Here is a 21,386-nt window from a genome sequence, read left to right on the forward strand (position 1 = left end):
GACGCAGAAAGGGAGACGCAGAGCCAACTGCTCCTGATGAAAACTGGACTAGGACTGAGCCGGCTAGCGGCCGTTTATTACCAAAAAAGACTCCACACGCCAGATGGCACCTTCTGAGTGGTCCAAGCTCGTCACATGACAGAAGGGGGGTGCGCCATCTAGCTAGACTACTACGAAACATAAATGTATGATAACACGGAGATCTCGTAGGGGGCGACACAATACCACATCGTCCCCCCCTGGAAACAAAGTAAGCATACAGTGAAACGCGCACACAAGATGCGCACTCAAGTCCAAGGAAAAATTCAGTTCGTTCCCCCCCACGTTCACACACACGCGCACTAGTCGCACACAAGGCACGCACTTAAGTCCACAACAAATTCAGTCCGTCCCCGCCTAAGTTCACACACACGCGCACCAGTCTTGGGCGCCAAAACGCAGGCAGTCACTCAAAACAAGATCCGACAAGGAACACGGCACAAGACTCACTGCACCGCAACAAGGAACACATTTTATACCTGTGTTAACGAAACATGTGAACTGTCTCCTAAATGTCACAGCGAGGCCCCTAGCCGTGGCATTTTGAAGACGGCAATACGCTCTACACTCAAGAAACAAAATCATCGAGCCACGGAGGTCGTTTTCTGTCACGATGAGCACGTGTGCGTACCTCAGAAGAACTTTGGGGGTTGCGACGCGTATCGGTCGACTTCGAAGACCCAGTTGTCCCACTATTATTTCCCTCCCCCTGATTGGACAATTGAATGTGGGTGTCGCTCAAAGCTGGAGAGGGTTGCCCAGGAAGCTCCTCTCGAAGTCCCAACAAGTCCTGGGAGGCTACCGATTCCCCCACGGAATCAGAGACGACTGCTGACTGTGCACACTCGGAAGTGATACCGTCAGACGAACTACTTAGCTGATGCTTATAACTGTGAGAAGACGCTGTCACTACAGACGAGTCATCGGAATGACTATCCAGATTTAAATATGAGTACAAAAAGTCTCTATCACTTGTACACAATGTACTACCTGTTGGATCCTTCATCACTAGGGTTAACTTAGACACATGCCACGTCTTCCCATCACTGAGTACAAAAATAGATGGTCCTATCTGGGCCTTAACTGTACGAGATTTACTGTACTTAAAGAATCCTTTCCTGTTAAATCTTATTCTGACGGTGTCTCCCACCTTGATACAAGTTGCCTGAGCACCTCTACATTTGTGTACGTACTGTTTAGTCCGCCACTGTTTCTGCAAGACTCTTTCTTGAACTTGAGGCACAATACTGTCCTGTTCCCGTAGATCTACACAGAGCCGCATGGTTCCATTCTTCTTGCGCACCACCACGAGTGGAGACACCCACTCAGAAGCCTCGACGCGCTCGATGACGTCGCAGTCCTCGAGACGTCGCAATTCATTTGTGACCTGGTCACGGAGAGCCAGGGGTAGTTGGCGCAACATTGAAGATACTGGTTTCGCATTTTGCTGCCGATGAATTCGGTGCACAAAGTTGTTGACGAGACCCAACTCGTCACTGAGGAGGTGATCAAAACCCGGAGGCACACCTGTGGGGCTCTGTACTGAAGGAAGCGATGGTAGACGACATGTCAGCGACGTACCGTCGATCTGTATGCCCAAGCGGTAGATGGTGTCTAAACCCAGCAGTGATGTTGCTGTAGTCGTTACGTGGAACGTGACGGAGCATGACCTTTGGAAAAACTGGACAGTGGCATGAAAAAGGCCTTGAATGTCAATGCGTTGCTTGGAGAAATTTCTCAAGTCCACTGTTGTTTGTGACAGCCTGTGCTGTCGACCAAAGTGATTTCTAAAATCTTCGGCCATCATGAATGACACAGACGCTCCTGTATCCACCAGCAGTCGCATGGAGACGCCGTTAACTACGACCGGAACTTCGAAATCTTTTTTTAGTTTCAAAAGCGCTTACCGTCAAGACAGACGCGGACAGCTGCCCTGTGGAAGTTGAAGACAGCGTCTCTACGGAAGAGACGTGTTGCACCGCTGTTCGGGTCTTTCGACATACCGAAGCGAAATGGCCCAACGTGTGGCAGGCATTACATCGCCGATTTCTTGCTGGACAATTCCTGTAAGACGCGATATGGTTCCTGCTGCCACACCGATCGCATGCACCACGGTTTCCGGAGGAGCCATGTGCGAAATGTTGACCATCTTGGCGGTTTCTCTGAAGAAGTCGGCCCTCTTGGCGGCTTCTCGGAAGAAGTCGGCCATCTTGGCTGCTTTTCGGAAGAAGTCGGCCATCCTCATGGCCTGTTGGACTAAGTCAGCCATCTTGGCAGCTTCCCGGAAGAAGTCTGTCATCTTGGCCCATCGACGGAACGCCAAGTTGAGATGCCTCGATTCTTCGTACATTTTCAGAGCCGAACGTGCGGTTCGCTCGATGCAGAGCTTCTAAAGAGCGTCCAATTTCTTCGGCCTTGTCCAGAGACAGGGTTTCGCCATGAGCTAATAACTTTTTGCGAACGCTGGCGTTCGCTACCCCATGTATTATTTGGTCTCGGACGCGCTCATTGTAGGTTGTGCCGAAGTTGCACTGCACCGCCTTCTCGTTCAGTGCGGTCACGAATTCCAGGAATCCTTCTCCCTCGAACTGCCTTCGACTGGTGAATTCGTGCCTCTCCGCCAGAACATTTGTTGACGCGGCGAACAGCCGGTCAAGCCGCTGCAAGAGTTTCTTGAACTCTGACGCTGGCGGGACCGCATCACTTGACGTTGACGCTGCGCCGGTCGACTGCCTTGCTGCTTCGCTTGACGCTGACGCTGCGCCGGTTAACTGCCTTGCTGCTTCCTGCTCCTCGTCTGCAAAGTACTTTTGTTGTCCCTCACGCCCGAGAGCGCTGACGAGCGCGGACGCTCGTCGCGCTCGGCCGCTTCGAGGTGGGCCTGCAAAATTTTTTTCCATCGATGCCATGGAATTAACGGTGGCCCGGGCAATTCAAGAAAAACGGGAAGGTTCGTCGTAAAAGAAGCCATGCCCGGTGGCGTGCAGGAGACAGTGCAGGAGACAAGCCGGAGCTCACAGCAGGAACGGCGGGGCAAGGAAGAACAAAGGGGTCGGGAAGGCCTAGGCTCGGAAGCATTGCGACTCCAAGTGCATCGGCGGCGTTTGTGTGCTGTGCAGACACAGGAAAGGTCGCTTCACTTACGAAGCTCGTTGGTTTCCCGGGGCTTCGGTCAGAACCGCAACGGGAATCCCATCCTCGTCGCCATAAGATGTTGTGTCGGCAGCGGCAGGCAAGCGGGGGCCCGGCGCCCAGCGAACGTGCGCGAGTGCCCGACGCAGAGAGGGAGACGCGGAGCCAACTGCTCCTGATGAAAACCGGACTAGGACTGAGCCGGCTAGCGGCCGTTTATTACCAAAAAAGACTCCACACGCCAGATGGCACCTTCCAAGTGGTCCAAGCTCGTCACATGACAGAAGGGGGGTGCGCCATCTAGCTAGACTACTACGAAACGTAAATATATGATAACACGGAGATCTCGTAGGGGGCGACACTATACCACATATTTCCAAACGAAAAGTATTCCAAGCTCCGGCACCCAGCAATGAAAATGCGCCCCTGGGACTTCTGCAGCACTACTGCGCGCGTGCACGGAGAGTACAACGCCAACGAGGAATCTGCCATGCGAGTGTTTGCTGAGAAGAGGGGGCTGGCTGAAAAGCTGGCACGCAGCTTCAGTAAGTTTGAGGCCGCTGTCGTCATGCTAGGCCGCGGCGGCATCAAACGAAAATAACACTTTTGTCGCACGAAGTGCATAAATACTGCATGTTTTTTTCCCCTTTCATTGCACTCTCTCAGAGTTCCGTTTTTGACAGGTAAGTGGGCGATCTCATGCTATTTTGGTTAAACAGTACTACCGTCTAGTACGTACTTTTTCCAAGCTCCGGCCAACTACGGTTTAACGAGGTTTCACTGTATACGAAATCACCTGCATCGGCCTTTTTCGCTTACCAGGCTTACTTTTTGGATTAGGGTTCTTAACTCTTTCGCTACCAAGGGAAAAAGGGCAGTTTTTACTAGGTAGAAGGAAATATTTTTGGCGGCTATGCACGAATGCCTTATTTACATTGTTCGGTATCAAAATATAGCTAAGGGAATTTCCTATTCAATAACATAAATGTTGCGTATATATTTATTACACAAATTAATGAAAAAAAATTTATAATGTAAAAATTTATACAGTGACAATATCGCTCTGCTTGAAAAAGGTGCACAACTTTAAAAATATCAGGGGTAAAAAAATTTGAAGATATACATTTTGTTGCCTTATATATTCTAAAGAAATAACACAAGTTTCAGAAAGTTTTTCGGAAAACTGTTCTTTCCACAAAAAAAAAAAAAAAAAAAAAATTTAGCGTGGTTGAGCAGCATGCCATTCTCAAAAGCAGTCCCTCGTCGGGATGAAATAGAGATGCACACCGCATGGATCACAAAAAAGTGCCGTCTTCATCTCTACTTTGTTTTTCTCATAGCAGAGCTTGCAGTTATGGCGCTTTTCTTGCATTTGGGGCTTGTGCTCAGACTTCTTTGGAGGAGGTGGAGGGTGACTAGGTCTGTCGTCCAACCCAAAAGTCTGGTTTACCAGCTCAATTCGAAATGCAAGCTGGTCAAAGCCAGTCTTTCTGGAGAGTTCCTCTATCTCGGGGTGATGCTCCCTGTGTTCCTGGAAAATGATGAAGCTGTTGACGACAGCAATGTCAATGCAGTGGAAGAACAGTGTCTTCCACCACCTGACACACTTCATCAAGACATTATAGGAAATAATAAGTTGATCGGATTTGTCAACCAAGCATGCCCTTATAATCTTCTATCAAAAGTGGCTTCCTGGTGGGGAGCTTTGTCCATTGGTCTCCTCTCTTCACTTTTTCCATTGCAGTGACGTGATTGTTGGCAGTGTGTGCTGTGCTTATCATGTTTACAACGCACTTGTCTTTCCACTGCAAGTACAGCACATCACGGCACCGCAGCCAGCGTATGTCACCTCGAGTTCTTTTTTTCTCCCAAGTGGAGTCTTTCAACTGGGAGGGAAATCCACAACGATCTTTGCGCGTTGTTCCGTAAGAGAGTGTCTTCCTTTCAGGGAGATGTTCAAAGAGGGAGGTGGACGTGTAAAAGTTGTCAAGGTAGACAATGTAGCCTTGATCCAAATATGCATCACAAAGGCGGGTTACAACGTCATAAGCCAGTCCCTTTGAGCTGGGTGTTTCTCGCTTCCCGGTGTAAACACTGAATTGAACAGTGTAGCCTGTTCTTGAGTCAACAAGGACCCATACCTTATACCCCCACTTGATGACCCCCTTGTCACGCATATACTGCTAAATTTCCGATCGTCCTTTTGATTTAACCATTCGTTCGTCCACGCACAATTTTTGGTATGGCTGGAAAAGCTGACCTGACACGTCATTCATATGCTGCAGTAAATGTGCGATCCTGTGCAGCTTGCCATCGTGAACAGGGTCAGTCTTCTCCGGGTCCATGACACTAAGAAAGGCAAGGAACGCAAAAAATCGGCTCCTGGGCATAATCTTTGGAGGAATGGGCCCGAATAACTCCGAGGTATTCCAGTATAGATGGAGGCGAGGCAGTTCCACAATTCCCATGTATATCAGGATTCCGATGCATTGCATTACTTCACCCGGACTGAAATTTTTCCATGAGGCGTCCTTTTCTGCGTAAGTCTGCGTCTCTGAAATATGCGTCCATGCATATTTGTTTGTTTTTTCGCAGATAACGTTGATTAGCTGTGCTGTGAAAAATTGTTGGAAGACATCGATGGCCTGTATGAAGTGCCGTGCATTACTCCGGAGCGCGCCGCCAACTTCGACCCCCGGGTTTCTTCTCGGAAAAAACTGCACGCGCTTTACAGCTGCTGGCAGGGAATCGTGTCCGTATGACGTTGAGACCCTGAAAATGCATAATATAGCTGTGAGTACATGCTCCACTGCCCATAACTATTTGTTAGTAATCGAAATGTGCGCCGCACATAGAACTGACACTCCTCCGCTGGATGTTATGGCTTGATTTGATGCATCCTCGTCCTCGGTGCTAAATTCTGATGTGTCCACATCTTCTTCAGGCTCACTACTACTGATTGCATCCGCAAAATCAGCTACAGAAGCGCTCGATTGGCGAGAAACACGACGTCTTTTAGGAGTGTCTGCGTGCGATGACGACGCCATGATCGACGTGCTCACCTGACAATACGAAACTTTTTGCGGTGCGCGGAGACGAACCGGAAAGTAAAAAAACCAACAAAACATAGCGGAAATCGTTGTGTGCTTCCCACTTTCTAACCTAGATGGCGCTAGGCGCTCGCAAGCTGCGCTAGAATTTGAACTTGAAATGGCATCGATCAAGTGGATCGATGTGAATAGGCGCGGTAGTGAAAGAATTAATCTTTTGAAGCAACGCTTCTGAAACTGCAGTAACTAAAACCGATGGGTATCCGGCTTCTTTCAGCCCCGTCACCTGGAGGCCGAAGCTTTCGCTCATTATGTGGAAACATGTCTTCATTAGGGCTGATTGAAGGCAATTCATTACAATTCCTCTTTTGACAAGTTTGAAATGGGCACTGTTAAAAGGCAGTAACCCCTTCTTTGACCTCGGGCTGTATTGCCAGCAGATATGGTCATCCTTAAATAATATCACTAGGTCCAGGAACTGTAGTTGGAAATTCTTTGGAGTTTCCCAACTGAAGCTAAGCGCGGAACTGTTGGATGAGGACACCTTAATAGTGTCATGAACAGCAGCATCCAGATCATCATTTGAACCATTTATTAAAATTACGAAAAAATAATCTACCTACTGGCATATTTTAACAACGCGAGTTCACATTAACTGCGATAAGATCACCCTGCAACCACTATGCTGCAGTTGAGCTAAAAAGAATCAATGCACACAGTGCACGCAGAAAGGGGGGAGGGGTGCGGCATTCAAGCAATTAAGGGTGATCTTATAAACTGGGTGCATCTATGACCAGCAACAAAGTTGAACACTGCAATAGTCAGCGAGTAAAAATCAAAACTTCTTTCACTGCTTGCAAATCACTTGCATGGGTGGCTCGCATTGAATGATACCAAAATATAGATGCCTGCCATCTGGCACACTACCTCATAAACAGTGGGGCCATACATGCCACAAAATAAGATAAATAAAAAAGTAAAGAACCAAAAAAAGCATATCTTGCTTTCCTTTTTTCCGAGTGATAATTGCACCTTCATGATTTATAGCAATTCATAACTGTAGAATCTTGGAAGAATGCTAACATAATCCTAGTCCATAAGAAAGGGGACGCCAAAGACTTGAAAAATTATAGACCGATCAGCTTACTGTCAGTTGCCTACAAACTATTTAATAAGGTAATCGCAAATAGAATCAGGAACACCTTAGACTTCCGTCAACCAAAGGACCAGACAGGATTTTGTAAAGGCTACTCAACAATAGACCATATTCACGCTATCAATCAGGTGATAGAGAAATGTGCGGAATATAACCAACCCTTATATATAACTTTCATTGATTACGAGAAAGCGTATGATTCTGTCGAAATCTCAGCAGTCATAGAGGCATTACGGAATCGGTGTGTAGACAAGCCGTATGTAAAAATACTGAAAGATATCTATAGCGGCTCCACAGCCACCATAGACCTCCATAAAGAAAGTAATAAAATCCCAATAAAGAAAGGCGTCAGGCAGGGAGATACGATCTCTCCAATGCTATTCACAGCGTGTTTACAGCAAGTATTAAGAGACCTTGATGGGGAAGTATTGGGTATAAAAGTTAATGGAGAATACCTTAGTAACTTGCCATTCGCTGATGATATTGCCTTGCTTAGTAACTCAGGGGACCAATTGCAATGCATGCTCACTGACCTGGAGAGGCAAAGCAGAAGAGTGGTTCTAGAAATTAATCTGCAGAAAACTAAAGTAATGTTTAACAGTCTCGGAAGAGAACAGCAACTTACAATAGGTAGCGAGGCACTGGAAGTGGTAAGGGAATACATCTACTTAGGACAGGTAGTGACGGCGGATCCGGATCATGAGACGGAAATAATCAGAACAATAAGAATGGGCTGGGGTGCGTTTGGCAGGCATTCTCCGATCATGAACAGCAGGTTGCCATTATCCCTCAAGAGAAAAGTGTATAATAGCTGTGTCTTACCAGTACTCACCTACGGGGCGGAAACCTGGAGGCTTACGAAAAGGGTTCTACTTAAATTGAGGATGACGCAACGAGCTATGGAAAGAAGAATGATGGCTGTAACGTTAAGGGATAAGAAAAGAGCATATTGGGTGAGGGAACAAATGCGACTTAAAGACATCTTCATTGAAATCAAGAAAAAGAAATGGGGGGGGGCATGGACAGGACATGTAATGAGGAGGGAAGATAACCGATGGTCATTAAGGGTTACGGACTGGATTTCAAGGGAAGGGAAGCGTAGCAGGGGTCGGCAGAAAGTTAGGCGGGCGGATGAAATTAAGAAGTTTGCAGGGACGACATGGCCACAATTAGTACATGACCGGGGTTGTTGGAGAAGTATGGGAGAGGCCTTTGCCCTGCAGTGGGTGTAACCAGGCTGATGATGATGATGATAAGCCAGGCAAGAGAACAAGTGTTCAGGATCGCCACTCAGCCTCTAGAGTCAATGAACGAGTATGTTTATCTTGGTCAGTTACTCACAGGAGACCCTGATCATGAGAAGGAAATTTACAGAAGAATAATAATGGGTTGGAGCGCATTCGGCAGACACTGTCAGATCCTGAATGGAAGCTTGCCATTATCATTAAAAAGAAAGGTGTAGAATCAGTGTGTTCTGCCGGTGATGACATGTATTGCACGACCTTGGAGACAGACAATAAAGCTCAAAAGCAAGTTAAGGACTGCGCAAAGAGTGATGGAACAAAGAATGTTAGGCATAACGTCAAGAGACAGGAAGAGAGCAGTGTGGATCAGAGAGCAAACGGGGTAGCCGATATTCTAATTGACATTAAAAAAACGAAATACAGCTGGGCAGGTCATGTAATGCGTAGGTTAAATAAACGGTGGACCATTAGGGTTACAGAATGTGTGCCAAGGGAAGGGAAGCACAGTCGAGGATGGCAGAAGACTAGGTAGTGTGATGAAATTAAGAAATTCGCAGGCGTTAGCTGGAATTGGTTGGTGCAGGACAAGGGTAATCGTAGATCGCAGGGAGAGGCCTTCATCCTGCAGTGGACATTAAAAAATCTATGGGCACTTTGCTGAGTTAAACTGCGATAGGCGAAAGTATATCCATAAATGGGCCTCTGTAGCTGTTGTCTGAAATGTTCTGCGAACGGACACCGCCGTGGCCGCGAGCATGGAATGCAATCACAGCCATATGGCTGCAAGGTTTGTCGCCGATGTGTGCGCACCCCCACGTGCCCACTCGCACAGTGCTACTGGCATGGTATCTCCTCTCCTTGCTTCCCTCGTCACCGCTTCTTGCCGCTTCACCGCTTTCTTGCATCCACCACAGATTGCGCCCGGACACTCATGAGCCACTAAAGGCTTATCATCATCAGCCTTAATAGGCTGATGATGATGATAATTTAAACAACACCAGCATGGCAACTGCACCGACCACGCTCAATCACGCACTGCTCACTCAGTATTGTCCCACCCAGAAACCGAACACGGCAGCTGAATTGCATTGCTATATGAGTCATCATCTGCTGCCAATTATTGGAAGCACCATCAGTTTCGGGCCACCACGGCAGGCGCGTCTACCAGCACGCCATTCCACACTGTACTTGAGTGTCACGTAATCGGGCATGCAAACACATGCCACAAACACAACTTCTTTCCCCCCCCCTTAGAAGGCGGCCTTGTAGAAGGTAGGCATCCACTTCACGCGTTTTCATCTCCTTGGAACCATGGCATGTTGTTGCTCCGGTGTCATCTGAGCTGCGTTTTCCTTCGAGTCGAAGTCTATTTCCCATGCCAGGTTCGGCTACACTTGGATGTCTGCCAGTAGATCACCTCGGTGCTTCTTTATTTTATTGAGGTGTTGCCTACAGGTGGTTGTGCCACTTTTCACGAGGCTTCATGAGAATACCCGAGCACCAGTCGATATCCCTTCCAAAGTACTTTACCAAGACGAGTTCATTGGCTGGAATCTTCTGTTAATGGGCAGCTGTTGGTCTTTGTCGGCTGTTTTATCTTTCAGCACAAGAAGATCAATGAGTGTTGGTAGCCCATGGCGAGACATAGCTCTAGTTAGTGTACTCCAGTTGTTTGATGGACCGTGGTATGCTGCCGAAATAAGAATAGCTAAACTTGAAGGTTAAGGGATTGCAATGTCTCTCGGGCCAGTGCTTTCTTCAGTTCACCAACATATCTTTTAGTTGGATTATTGGTTGTGAGGAGATAAAGTGCAGAAGTGATAGTTCAGATTCTGTTGTTCCTGTATAATTCATGGATTTCCGCAGAAATAAATGCTATCCCCCTATCTGACACTACCTTACGAGGTATCCAAAATGGTGAAAAAAATGGCCGCAGCTCACAAATGACCGTTTTACTTTTGTACCTCCACCCACTTCGTAAGGCATGCACCACTGCCAAAAAGATGGGCCATTGATGGACTGTGGTATGCTGCCAAAATAAAAATAGCGAAACTTGAAAGTTAAGGGATTCCAATGTCTCTCGGGCCAGTACTTTCTTCAGTTCACCAACATATCTTTTAGTTTGATTATTGGTTGTGAGGTGATAAAGTGCAGAAGTGATAGTTCAGATTCTGTTGTTCTTGTATAATTCATGGATTTCCGCAGAAATAAATACTATCCCCCTATGTGACACTACCTTGCGAGGTATCCAAAATGGCGAAAAAAATGGCCGCAGCTCACAAATGACCACTTTACTTTTGTACCTCCACCCACTTGGTAAGGCATGCACCACTGCCAAAAGGATGGGCCCTTCTACAGGTCCCCCAAAAGTGTGCCATGCCATCCAGACCTGGCCACCACACATGCACGGGCTCGCACCTGCTCAGCGACAGCCAGCGTGTCACCCGCATGCCACCCTACAGGTCACCCTCATGCTTTAATGCCCTATGTGCCGCGCGTTGATGCCTTCAAATTTTCCTTTCTTGTGAAAACTATAGTCGATTGGAACAAACTTGACACAGATGTATTTATTGAAACGCACACAACTGAATTATTTGAGCGTAAACTGTCATGTGTTTGCTGAATGCATTGTTTGTTTATTGCGGAACTGGTGTTACGTGTTTGTGGAAAATTTTTTTTCCCCACCCCTGTAACAGCCCGCAAGGGCTAACAGTATTGGAAATAAATAAATAAAAATAAACAAACAAGAACCATTACTTGCTGTCATGCAGCTGTTGACACACCCGCAGTGGTGAACCACGAGCTGTGTGACTCTTCGATACAGGGCAACGTTTTCTCTTTCAAGCTGGTTCACAGTGCCTTGTTGAACAGCAGTGTAGGCTCTCAAGAGAACTTTGTCATTCTCAGTCAAGGTGGTTAACTGCTCTGTTGAAGCAGCAGTGTTGGAAGAGCCTTGAATAACAGTATGCCGCCAGGGGCATGCGGTTCTTCAGTGCACACTGGCACTGTTGGCCTGCTGAGTGCATTCGCATTCTGATGCCGTTTCCCTGACTGATATTGCAGCTCATAATCATACGCTGCAAGTTTGAGACACCTTCGAGTCTTGCGCCGAGACAGCACTGCAGGCACTGATTTCTGAGGGTCAAATCTTCCCAGCAAGGGCCAGTATGGAATGTAACTTTCCGTCCTGCAATGAGTGGCAGCAAATAACTACTGCCAGTCCTTCACAATCTAGCTGGGCATAATTGTGCTCCGCAGCACCGAGGATACATGAGGTTGGTGCCTCCCTACCAAAACTGTCCACCTGAGCTAGCACTGCTCCGACACTGTAGGGTAAAGCATCACAAGAATTGAGTAGGGGCTTGGACTCATCATAATGAGCAAGAACAGTTCCTTTCTATAAGGGTTGCTTCAGTTCATCACAAGACTCTTGGTGTCTTGGCTCCCAATGCCATGGAATGTCCTTCTGTAGTAACTTGTGCCCCAGGAATTCCACTGTTGCTCTTCCTTCTAGAAAGCGATCATGGAAGGTGAGTATCCCAAAAAATGACTGGAGTGTCTGCTTACTGGTAGGAGTGGGCGCCTCCCTGATGGCCTGCACCATGTCTGCTGTTGTGTGGACTCTGTTCTCTATCATTGTCCTGACCTAGGAACTGGACTTGTGACACACTAAATTGGCATTTGGACCTGCTCAGTTGCAAATCCCAGACCAGTCATTGTGAAACTACTTCCAGTTGGTCCTTGTGCTCTTTCTCTGTGGATGCACTGATAATGACATTGTCAAGGAAGACGCGACCTCCAGGCAGTTCACTTAAGGTTGTTTCCATAAATCACTGAAATACCACTGGAACTGCGGATACACCAAATGCAAGCCTTTTAACCCTGTAGAGACCCTTTGCAGCGTCTCCAGTGAGAACTTCAGAAGTCGTCGGAGTGACATGTAGTTGCTGGTAGCCAAGTTCAAAGTATTCTGCCTCCTTAGAAGGTGCTGAACACTTCCTCAGTTGTGAGCAGGGGTTATGAAGCTTTTTTTTATCCATGTTCACTGTGCTGCGGTAGCCACTGCAGGCACGCAGATTTCCATCTCTCTTACATACCCACACAAGCAGAGTAACCCAATTGGAGTGTTGAATTGGCTCCCAAATTCCTTGCTCTACATACTTGTCAATTGGGCTTCCGCTGCAGGGTGCATTGCAAATGGAAGTACAGTAGAACCCCACTCTTACGTTCCTTGGTGCTGCATTTTCCCGTCTGCTACGTCATTCTTTCCCAATCCCAACACAGCTCACATAGAACCCCATGTATTAAAATCCCTGCTGTTGTTGCTGTGAAAACATCCCTGCATGATACATCGCGACCTGGTACCCCGAACCCTCCCGGGCAACGCGTGCCAATGCGGCCGCGTTGCCCGAACAGGTTCGGGCATAGCTGCCTAGGTAACTTCTGTGCCTGGTGGATGACCGCAAAACAGCCGTCGTCTATGTAGGTGCCACTTATGTAGGGTGACGGTCAGCATATCAAGGGTAGTGACAACCCTGACCAGGTGCTAGGCGATCAGGGTATGGCATTGCCGCAGAGTTGTGGCAGCAGACGGCCAAAGTTTTTTGCACTCTTCATATAATAATGGTTTTGACTGGCAGTTGCGGGGCAGTTCGGGGTGCGCGCGTCACGCGCCAACCGCGATCTTCATGATGGCGTCGCGCAAGCAGAAAGTGCTTTTCCTTGAGGAAAAGCTGGACGTACTAAATGCAGTCGCCAAGCAGCCAGCGCAGAAAAGGGTTGACAATGCCAAAGACTGCCACCCTGAGCGCTTAACAGCATCACCTCAAAGTGTGCCGAGGTAGAAGGGAATGCCGCGCTCTTCAACCCGAAAGCTAAGCAGGCTCGTGGCGCCAATTACGTCAACCTTGACGAGGCTCGGGTTTAAACAAGCAAACGCTGCCTGTGTTAACTTCGAAGGCAGCATTTTATGCGAGAAGGCAATAGAGATAGCCAACAGACTGGGCATCACTGACTTTAGGGTGTCAAATAGCTGGATCGACCGTTTCCGGAAGAGGCACGGCATCACTTATAAGGCAGTACGCGGAGAAGCAGCAAGTGTGAACTTGGAAACAGTCGATGATTGGAAGGCCACACTATTGCATACGACAACTATGTCGCCGTGGATGCTGCCGTTGCGACGTCGGAGTGCCAAAGTGTCACCGAGATTGTTGCAAACTCGGTCACGAGTGAAGCCGCTGAATGCGATGATGACAACAAGCCACGAGATTCCAGGAAGTTGGCAGATCCAAGCTGCCTTCGTGGCTCTGGACCTCCTCCTTTGCAGGTATATATGTATATATACACCTCAAAGCGACCCTGACAGCAATGTGACCTTTCAGGCTGTTGAAAAACATGTGGTGCTTTCCAGCGAGCGAAAGGAACGGCAATCCACCGTTTTCGATTTCTTTTAGGTCCTAAGCTCACTTTGCGGAAATAAATTGTTTCAAGTCAAAGTTGCACTGTTTTAATTCATTTTCAAAGCTTTACTCACTATTGCATCTTCCCGGTTGTTACGTTTTTTGTTCCTGATCTGGTGAAAAACGTATGAACGGGGTTCCATGTATTTGGCCCTCTCTTCTTCAGTCAGCTTCAGGTGCACTGGTGCCCCTGTGTCTCCTGGGATCAATCGTCACTTACAGTGCATACACAGACGTGGGACAAAAAGGATGAAGACAGCGCTTGTCTTCGTTGTCCTTTTTGGCCCTCGTATATGTATGCGCTGTAAGTGACGATTGATACCATGGAATACCAACTAGCCCGTACCCAAACTTTGTCCTGGGATGTCTTCAGAGGACACAGACTGATATTTTTAAAGATCTGTGTCGGGTCAACACTAATAGTTGTCTGATGAATGCTAGTCACTGCAATTCCGACTGATTTACTAAACCAGTTGTATCCCAGTAGGTTGAAACCAGGTCCTTGGACTTCAAGCAGTGGTAACTTGCTTGACTTGTCCTTGTGGCACACAGTCACCGTGGTAGATCCTACTACTCCGAGCCATTGTCCTGACCATGTGCCAAAATGAAAGTCCTCCCTTTCATGCTGAGGGGGGTTAGTGGGCCAGGTAGCGCAAAATGTGTCATTCCTGACCATGCTGCAAGCCATGCCTTAATTGACCTTGAAAGTCATCACTTTGCCATTCCACTCGCTGACGGTGTAATCTTTGGTGTAGTCGACTAGCCTGTCATAACGTTCAGGTCCTGAGGTGTGGACAGCTGTTGATCGCAGCTCCCATTATGGTCTTCTGCATAGGCCAATGGCAAAAGTGGGCGACAAAGGTCAGGTTGGATAGCCATGATTGGCAGTTCATGGTAACAAACAAAACTTTGCACTATGCCAAGAGACGATACAAGTGTTGTACACTTCTTTCTTTATCGCTTGTCTGTGTGCCGGGTTTTGTCTGTAAGCATGAATCGAGCCCAATATGCAGTCTTAATTAAGCTTCGCAGTGTCTGCCGCAATCCTTCTGAGAGTAGCAGAAGTCCTGGGAGGTCTTGCTCATTCTCCTCATTGGGGTGCCAGCCGAAAGGGCCACCATATTGTTGGGCCATGGACACAGAGCAAGTAGAAGACTCCGAAGGGCGGCAAACTCGTGACCAGCTAGGCAGCTTTCCTGGCAGACAAGGTTTCGGCCTGTCATGTTCATGAGCGACCACGGTGATGGCAGGAAATGTCTTTCAACTTGGGGTTCCTTGTGCGAGCTTGCACCGGCACGGTCCCATTTCTAGATAAGAACAAACCTGAAGCTCAACCGTTTGTTTTCCATCAATGTATGCTCTTTATCCACGGAATGTTAGAGTGTGTATGGCACATGCAGACACTGACCATCTGTATTCTGGCACCTCACCTTTCTAGATGCACTAGTGTTGTCTAGCTTATACGGGCCTCTTTGCTTGTGCACTCAAATGATGCTCTCCCTCTCTCTCCCCCTGCAGTCTCATCATGGTGTGCCTCATCATGAAGTCTACATCTCCTCTATGTAAGTGTCTTCCTCACGTTCACTGTTTCTTTTGTCTGATGCACTTTAATGCACTTTGCTTTTCTGTGCTGCGTATAGTGCTCCCCACTTTTCCTGTTGTGTGCTTTCTCAAAAACATTATAGAGAATACTGGGCACTGCTTGGAGACCACTTTAGTTTCAGCAGACAAGGAGAAAAGGGAGGAACCATGGTGTGCTTGCTTCAACAGGTTATTCTCAGAAACAGGTGTGGCAATGTACGTTCAATGTCACTCTACACAATCATTTCCTTGCTGATTGGATATGATGATTTGTTGTCAGCCTGCTGTTAAACAGTTATTCATTTCATTTATTAATACTGTTAGCCCATTTTTGGGCCATTACAGGGTGGGAAATATTTGTTGCAATGAAGTAAATGCATTGGCAATCACAGCCTTGCAGACATGTAGATACAAAATAAAATTAGTGTGCACAACCTGCGATTCTGAACAAAATACAAATGCTGTAGTAGAAGCACACACCGCAACATTCATATGTCCAAATAGATGAAATTCGCTACAAACGATCTGTCGTGGTTAATTTGGTAGGTCAAGGTAAAGGTATATTGATTTTTCAAACAAACTGACAGAGTCTGTTTGCGTTATGTGCTGTGGCAATGAGTTCCATTCTTCAATTGTTCGTGGGAAGAATGAATATTTTAATGTGTTGATCCGAGCTTGGAGAGTTGTAAGTTGTTGGTTGTGACTGTTCCTTAATGTTCGGGCCGAGTGATTCGTTATGTACAGTCTGGTGTTTATGTTAAAGAAGTTACCCTGCAAAAGGTAGAGAAACTTAAGTCTAACAACTCTTCTCCGCTGTAGCAGTTGGGGTAATTTAAGTCCTGACAACATCCCCGAGACTGAATCCGTGGACTTGTACCTAGAAAGAATAAATCTAGCCGCCCTTCTTTGTACTTTTTCAATCCTTGCTATCTGGTTTTTCGTGTAGGGGCCCCACACGATACAGCCATATTCCAAAGTTGGTCTTACAAGTGTCAAATAGGCGGTTAGTTTCGCTGTCGTGGTTGCCTGCCCTAGTTTCCGGCATAAAGTCCACATTTTTCTCTCGGCTGCACTACATAAGCTATGAACGTGCCTATCCCAGTTTAAATTTTCAATTATTGTTATGCCTAGATACTTGAAGTAGCTTACTTCCTGTAATTTGTGTCCTTCAATTTCATATTCAAATGAAAGAATAGCTTTAATTTTGTTTGTTATTCTTATAAATGACGTTTTGCTATGATTTATTTTAATTTTCCATATTGTGCACCAGTCGTGGATACTATTTAATGCCGTGCTTAAGGTAATTTGATCTTCTTTGGATGTTATAGGTGAGTAAAGCAGGCAATCGTCTGCGAATAACCGAACCTTAACACCTGAGGAAACTGTCTCTGCAATATCGTTGATATAACACAGAAATAAGACAGGACTGAGCATGGAGCCCTGGGGAACACCTGATGAAACACTCAGAATGCCGGATTTCGCGCTGTTGATTTCCACATACTGCATTCTATTTTTAAGATACGATTTAATCCAAGCAACAATAGTGCTATTAATTCGAAAATTCTTTAGTTTCCTTATAAGTTCTATGTGTGGAACCCGATCAAATCCTTTCGACATATCAAGACAAATTGCATCTACCTGATTTTTATCATTGATTGCTTTTGCTAACTCGTGGACTGTTTCTACGAGCTGGGTGATCGTTGACAATTTTCGTCTAAAGCCATGTTGATTAGGATTAAGCAGATTTTGGCCCTCAAGGTGATCAAATAAACTTGCCGATATGTTCTAGTATGTTGCAGCATGTGGATGTGATTGAAATTGGCCTGTAGTTTTCAACACAATGTTTGTTTCCGGTTTTGTGGACAGGTATAACTTTTGCTCTTAACCACTCGGAGGGCAATTTTCGCTTATCCAGGGACAAGCTGAAAATAATCTTTAAATATTTAGACACCCATTCTGTATAACGTTTTATAAACTCATTTGGGATGTTGTCAGGGTTAACAGACTTTTTTGTGTCAATATCTAGCAAAAGCGATAATATTCCTTGCTCAGATATAGTCATATCCGGCATGCCTTCCTGTTCGTGGATACTTTCTGCGCAGAAGTCTGCGCTTTGAATTTCAGAAGGCACGAGTACAGAGTGAAAGAACTCGTTACATTTTTCAGCAATTTCTGTATGATCAGTTATGATGTGGCCTCCGAAATCTATGTACTGAATGCTGTCTTTCGTCGGAGTGATGTGACGCCAGAAATGTCGTGATGAACATTTCATAAAAGAAGGTAAGGTCTCAGAAAAATATTTTTCTTTTGCTGAAATTAATTTGCGCTTAAGCAAAGATGATACTTGTGAAATGTCATCTTGTTTTCTTAGGTTGTTTTTTTTTCATGCGTTTTAATTTGCGTTTTAACTGAATTATTTCCCGATTAACCCATGGGTTACGCTTTCTGACTGCTTTTTTCCATTGAGGCACAAATTTTTCTACACAATACTTGATTATTCTTTTAAATTCCGTCCACAACATATCAACGTCATCCGATCCGTCGAAAGAGTAAAGCTGCTTTTCTAAGTAGTCTAAAATGCTGATGTCGTCACCCTTATTGAAATCTCTAATGAAGATTTCTTTCCTTTTCTTATTTTTACATGGTAGACCATTTTTTACGCAGAGTATAACAAGTTTGTGGTCTGAAAGTCCTTCTTCAATATTCACCTCATATTCATGTATTTTTTCTTTTACGAACACCAAGTCTAGCAATGTTTCTCTGGTGGGTCCACTTCTAGTTATCGCCTTCACAACTTGTGTTAAGTTTTGATTAAATGTGATGTCCAACAGGGTGTCACAGTTTGCAACGTCGGAAGAACCACTTTAGAGGCTGTACCATTGTATACCTGGAAGATTAAAGTCTCCCGCAATTATCACGCGTGCGCTGGCAGGTACATTACAGCACAGATAGTGTTGGATTGATTTCAGAAATGTTAGAGGGGCATTTGGGGGTCTATATACTGCTCCAAGTATGCAGCAAATGCCGTTGAGTTTAAGCTTGCACCAAATACTTTCGGTTTCAGGACACTCTTTCAATCGTATGACGTCAATTCCTTCTTTAAAGATGATAGCCACACTGCTGCCCCGCGTGTCATGATCTTTGCGGATAATCCCATACCCACGGGGGACTATTTCAGTATCATCAATTTCGGCATGCAACCAAGTCTACATGACAACGACAACATGAGGATTGTGCTGCATCAGAAGGTGCTCAAGCTCAACTGTTTTATTTGCTAGGCTTTGCGCATTTACATTGATCAGGATAAAATTATTTGTATCCGCTTTGTAACATCAAGCAGACTCGTCTTCAGTTGCATGCTGCCGGTCAAGTTTCACTCTGCACCCTCTCTCATTGTCCCATGCAAACGCCTCGTTATCAATAAAAGCCTTATCATGCACGAGCCATACCTTTACCCTCTTTCCCTTTCCATTTTTGTGCTCGTCCACAGGTTCCTGCGTTTTTGCAACATTGCTTGTGAGTAACCATACGATACAGAAATTTTTGTTCCCTTTAGCTTCTTGCAATTCTTTAGTATTGCCATCTTTTCATTATAGTAAAAAAATTTTATTATCACTGCTCATGTTTTGTTCCTGTTTTTCTTGCTGAGTCTGTGGATTCTTTCTACAGAGCTAACCTTCACATCGAGTTGCCCTTTGAAAACATCACACAAGACTTTCTGTTTAAGTTCATCTGAAGTCTCGCTTGCGTTTTCTGTGATTCCAAATATGACTAAATTGTTTCAGCGTTGTCGGTCCTCCAAGTCAATAATTTTTTGTTGCTGCTGCTGAATCGTTAATTTCATCTCCTGCGCCATTTTTTGAAGTTCTGTTCTACTTTCCTGCACGTTCATTAGCCCTACGAAACTACGAACGTCCTTCGTAGATTTCAGAACAGGAAAATTCGTAACGGCGCGAATTTTGTCCGGAATCAGGTCGCACGCCTCTGGCGTCCACGAGGTGTCTGAGGACGGCAATTTGGCGGCGAGCGAAGTGACATTTTGATAAGTTCTACTGGAGACCGGCGCGGCGGAACACGTCAAGAATCGCTGAAAGACGGTCTAGATGCGTGTTGAATGTGGGCAAATAAACAATGACGTCGTCCAGATAGCACAAACAGGCGGACCACTTCAACCCCTGAAGCAAAGAGTCGATCATTTGTTCGAAGGTGGCGGGCACGTTACAGAGACCGAAGGGCATCACCTTGAACTGATAAAGGCCGTCAGGGGTAACAAATGCAGTCTTCTCTCGGTCCATGTCGTCGACGGATATTTGCCAGTAGCCGGACCATAAGTCGATAGAAGAAAAATAGGTGGCACTGTACAGGCAGTCTAGAGCGTCATCAATACGTAGCAAAGGGCACACATCCTTTTTTGTGATTTTGTTCAGGTGGCGATAATCTACGCAAAAACGCCACATTCCATCCGTCTTTTTGACAAGTACGACGGGAGACGCCCCGGGAACTGCAGGAAGGCTCGATAATGTCCTTTGCAAGCATCTTTTTTACTTCCTGTTGGATAACAGCTTGCTCCGACGCAGAAACACGATATTGACACGCGTACTTATCTTTATCGGGCGACCACGTTTCGCCACCTAACAAATGTTATCGCACTGCGCGGGACACGCCTGCATGCATCCGAAGTTTCTGGAAAGTTATCGATGCTTCTATCCCGTTGCCTGTTGTCGCCGAACCTTGTGCTATCAGATTTCATCGCGTGATGCGAATGGTGTAGAACTTTGTGGAAGGCACGCGGGTCCCAACGATTAGTCTGGAACATTCGACGACTGTTGTATGAAAGCCGACGCGCTTGACCCGCTGACCAGATTTTCGACGATCGCTGACTGTGTTCGCCGCTATCGTTGTGCTATAAGTGTAGCCTCTTTTGTGGGCACAGGTTCGCCCAATAAAATTTAGTTTTGTCGTTCACAGTGGTGCTACTGTGTTCTTCAACGTCACCACTACATGACATTTGGTGCAGGTGCTTGTGCGTTCATGTACCAAACGCCCCCGCAAAGCCGCGATCCAAGCCTGAAGCCCGAGGACAAAACCAACGTCGCCCAAGACCAGCGTGCTAGCCGCAGACTGCAAGGACTGCCCCCAGAGCACGGACTTCTAGCTGAGTCGACAAAAAAGATTGTGGTCAAAACAACCGCAATGGCTGCCCCAGCGTCCCCCGTTATCTACAACAACCTCGGGACCCACCGACCTTCCATGGAGCAGCGACTGAAGACCCAGAATCCCGGCTGGAGACCTACGAGCGAATCGAGAGTTTTAACAACTGGGACTCCGACGACAAGCTGCGGCATGTATAGTTTGCCTTAAAAGATGCCACCAGAACGTGGTTTGAGAACCGGGAGTCGACCTTAACGACATGGGACCTCTTCCGTAGCGGCTTCCTGCGCACCTTTACGAGCGTCGTGCGCAAGGAAAGGGCCGAAGCCATGCTGGACGCCCGAGTGCAGCTACCGAACGAGAACGTTGCCTTCTTCACGGAAGAAATGAACCGTCTCTTCCGCCACGCCGACCCGGATATGCCCGAAGAGAAGAAAGTCCGCCTTCTCATGCGTGGTGTGAAGGAAGAACTTTTCGGCGCAATGGTACGAAGCCCACCGAAGACCGTAGAAGAGTTCCTTCGCGAGGCAATCAGCATCGAGAAGACACTCGAAATGCGGAACCGGCAATTCAA

The 21,386-nt window shown here is 46.6% G+C and overlaps 1 protein-coding gene across 10 annotated transcripts in view; it reads left to right on the top strand.

The window, feature by feature from the left end:
- LOC142580170 (proton-coupled zinc antiporter SLC30A1-like) overlaps positions 1 to 21,386 on the top strand; it is a 203,967-nt gene that overhangs the window by 81,038 nt on the left and 101,543 nt on the right. For all 10 annotated transcript variants that reach the window (XM_075691040.1, XM_075691034.1, XM_075691035.1 and 7 more), the window contains one exon: positions 15,599 to 15,642. In XM_075691040.1, coding sequence (XP_075547155.1) covers positions 15,599 to 15,642 — 44 coding nt within the window. The remainder of the gene's footprint in view (positions 1 to 15,598; positions 15,643 to 21,386) is intronic.

This window comes from Dermacentor variabilis, chromosome 4, assembly GCF_050947875.1.
Source record: "Dermacentor variabilis isolate Ectoservices chromosome 4, ASM5094787v1, whole genome shotgun sequence".
Taxonomy (NCBI): domain Eukaryota; kingdom Metazoa; phylum Arthropoda; class Arachnida; order Ixodida; family Ixodidae; genus Dermacentor; species Dermacentor variabilis.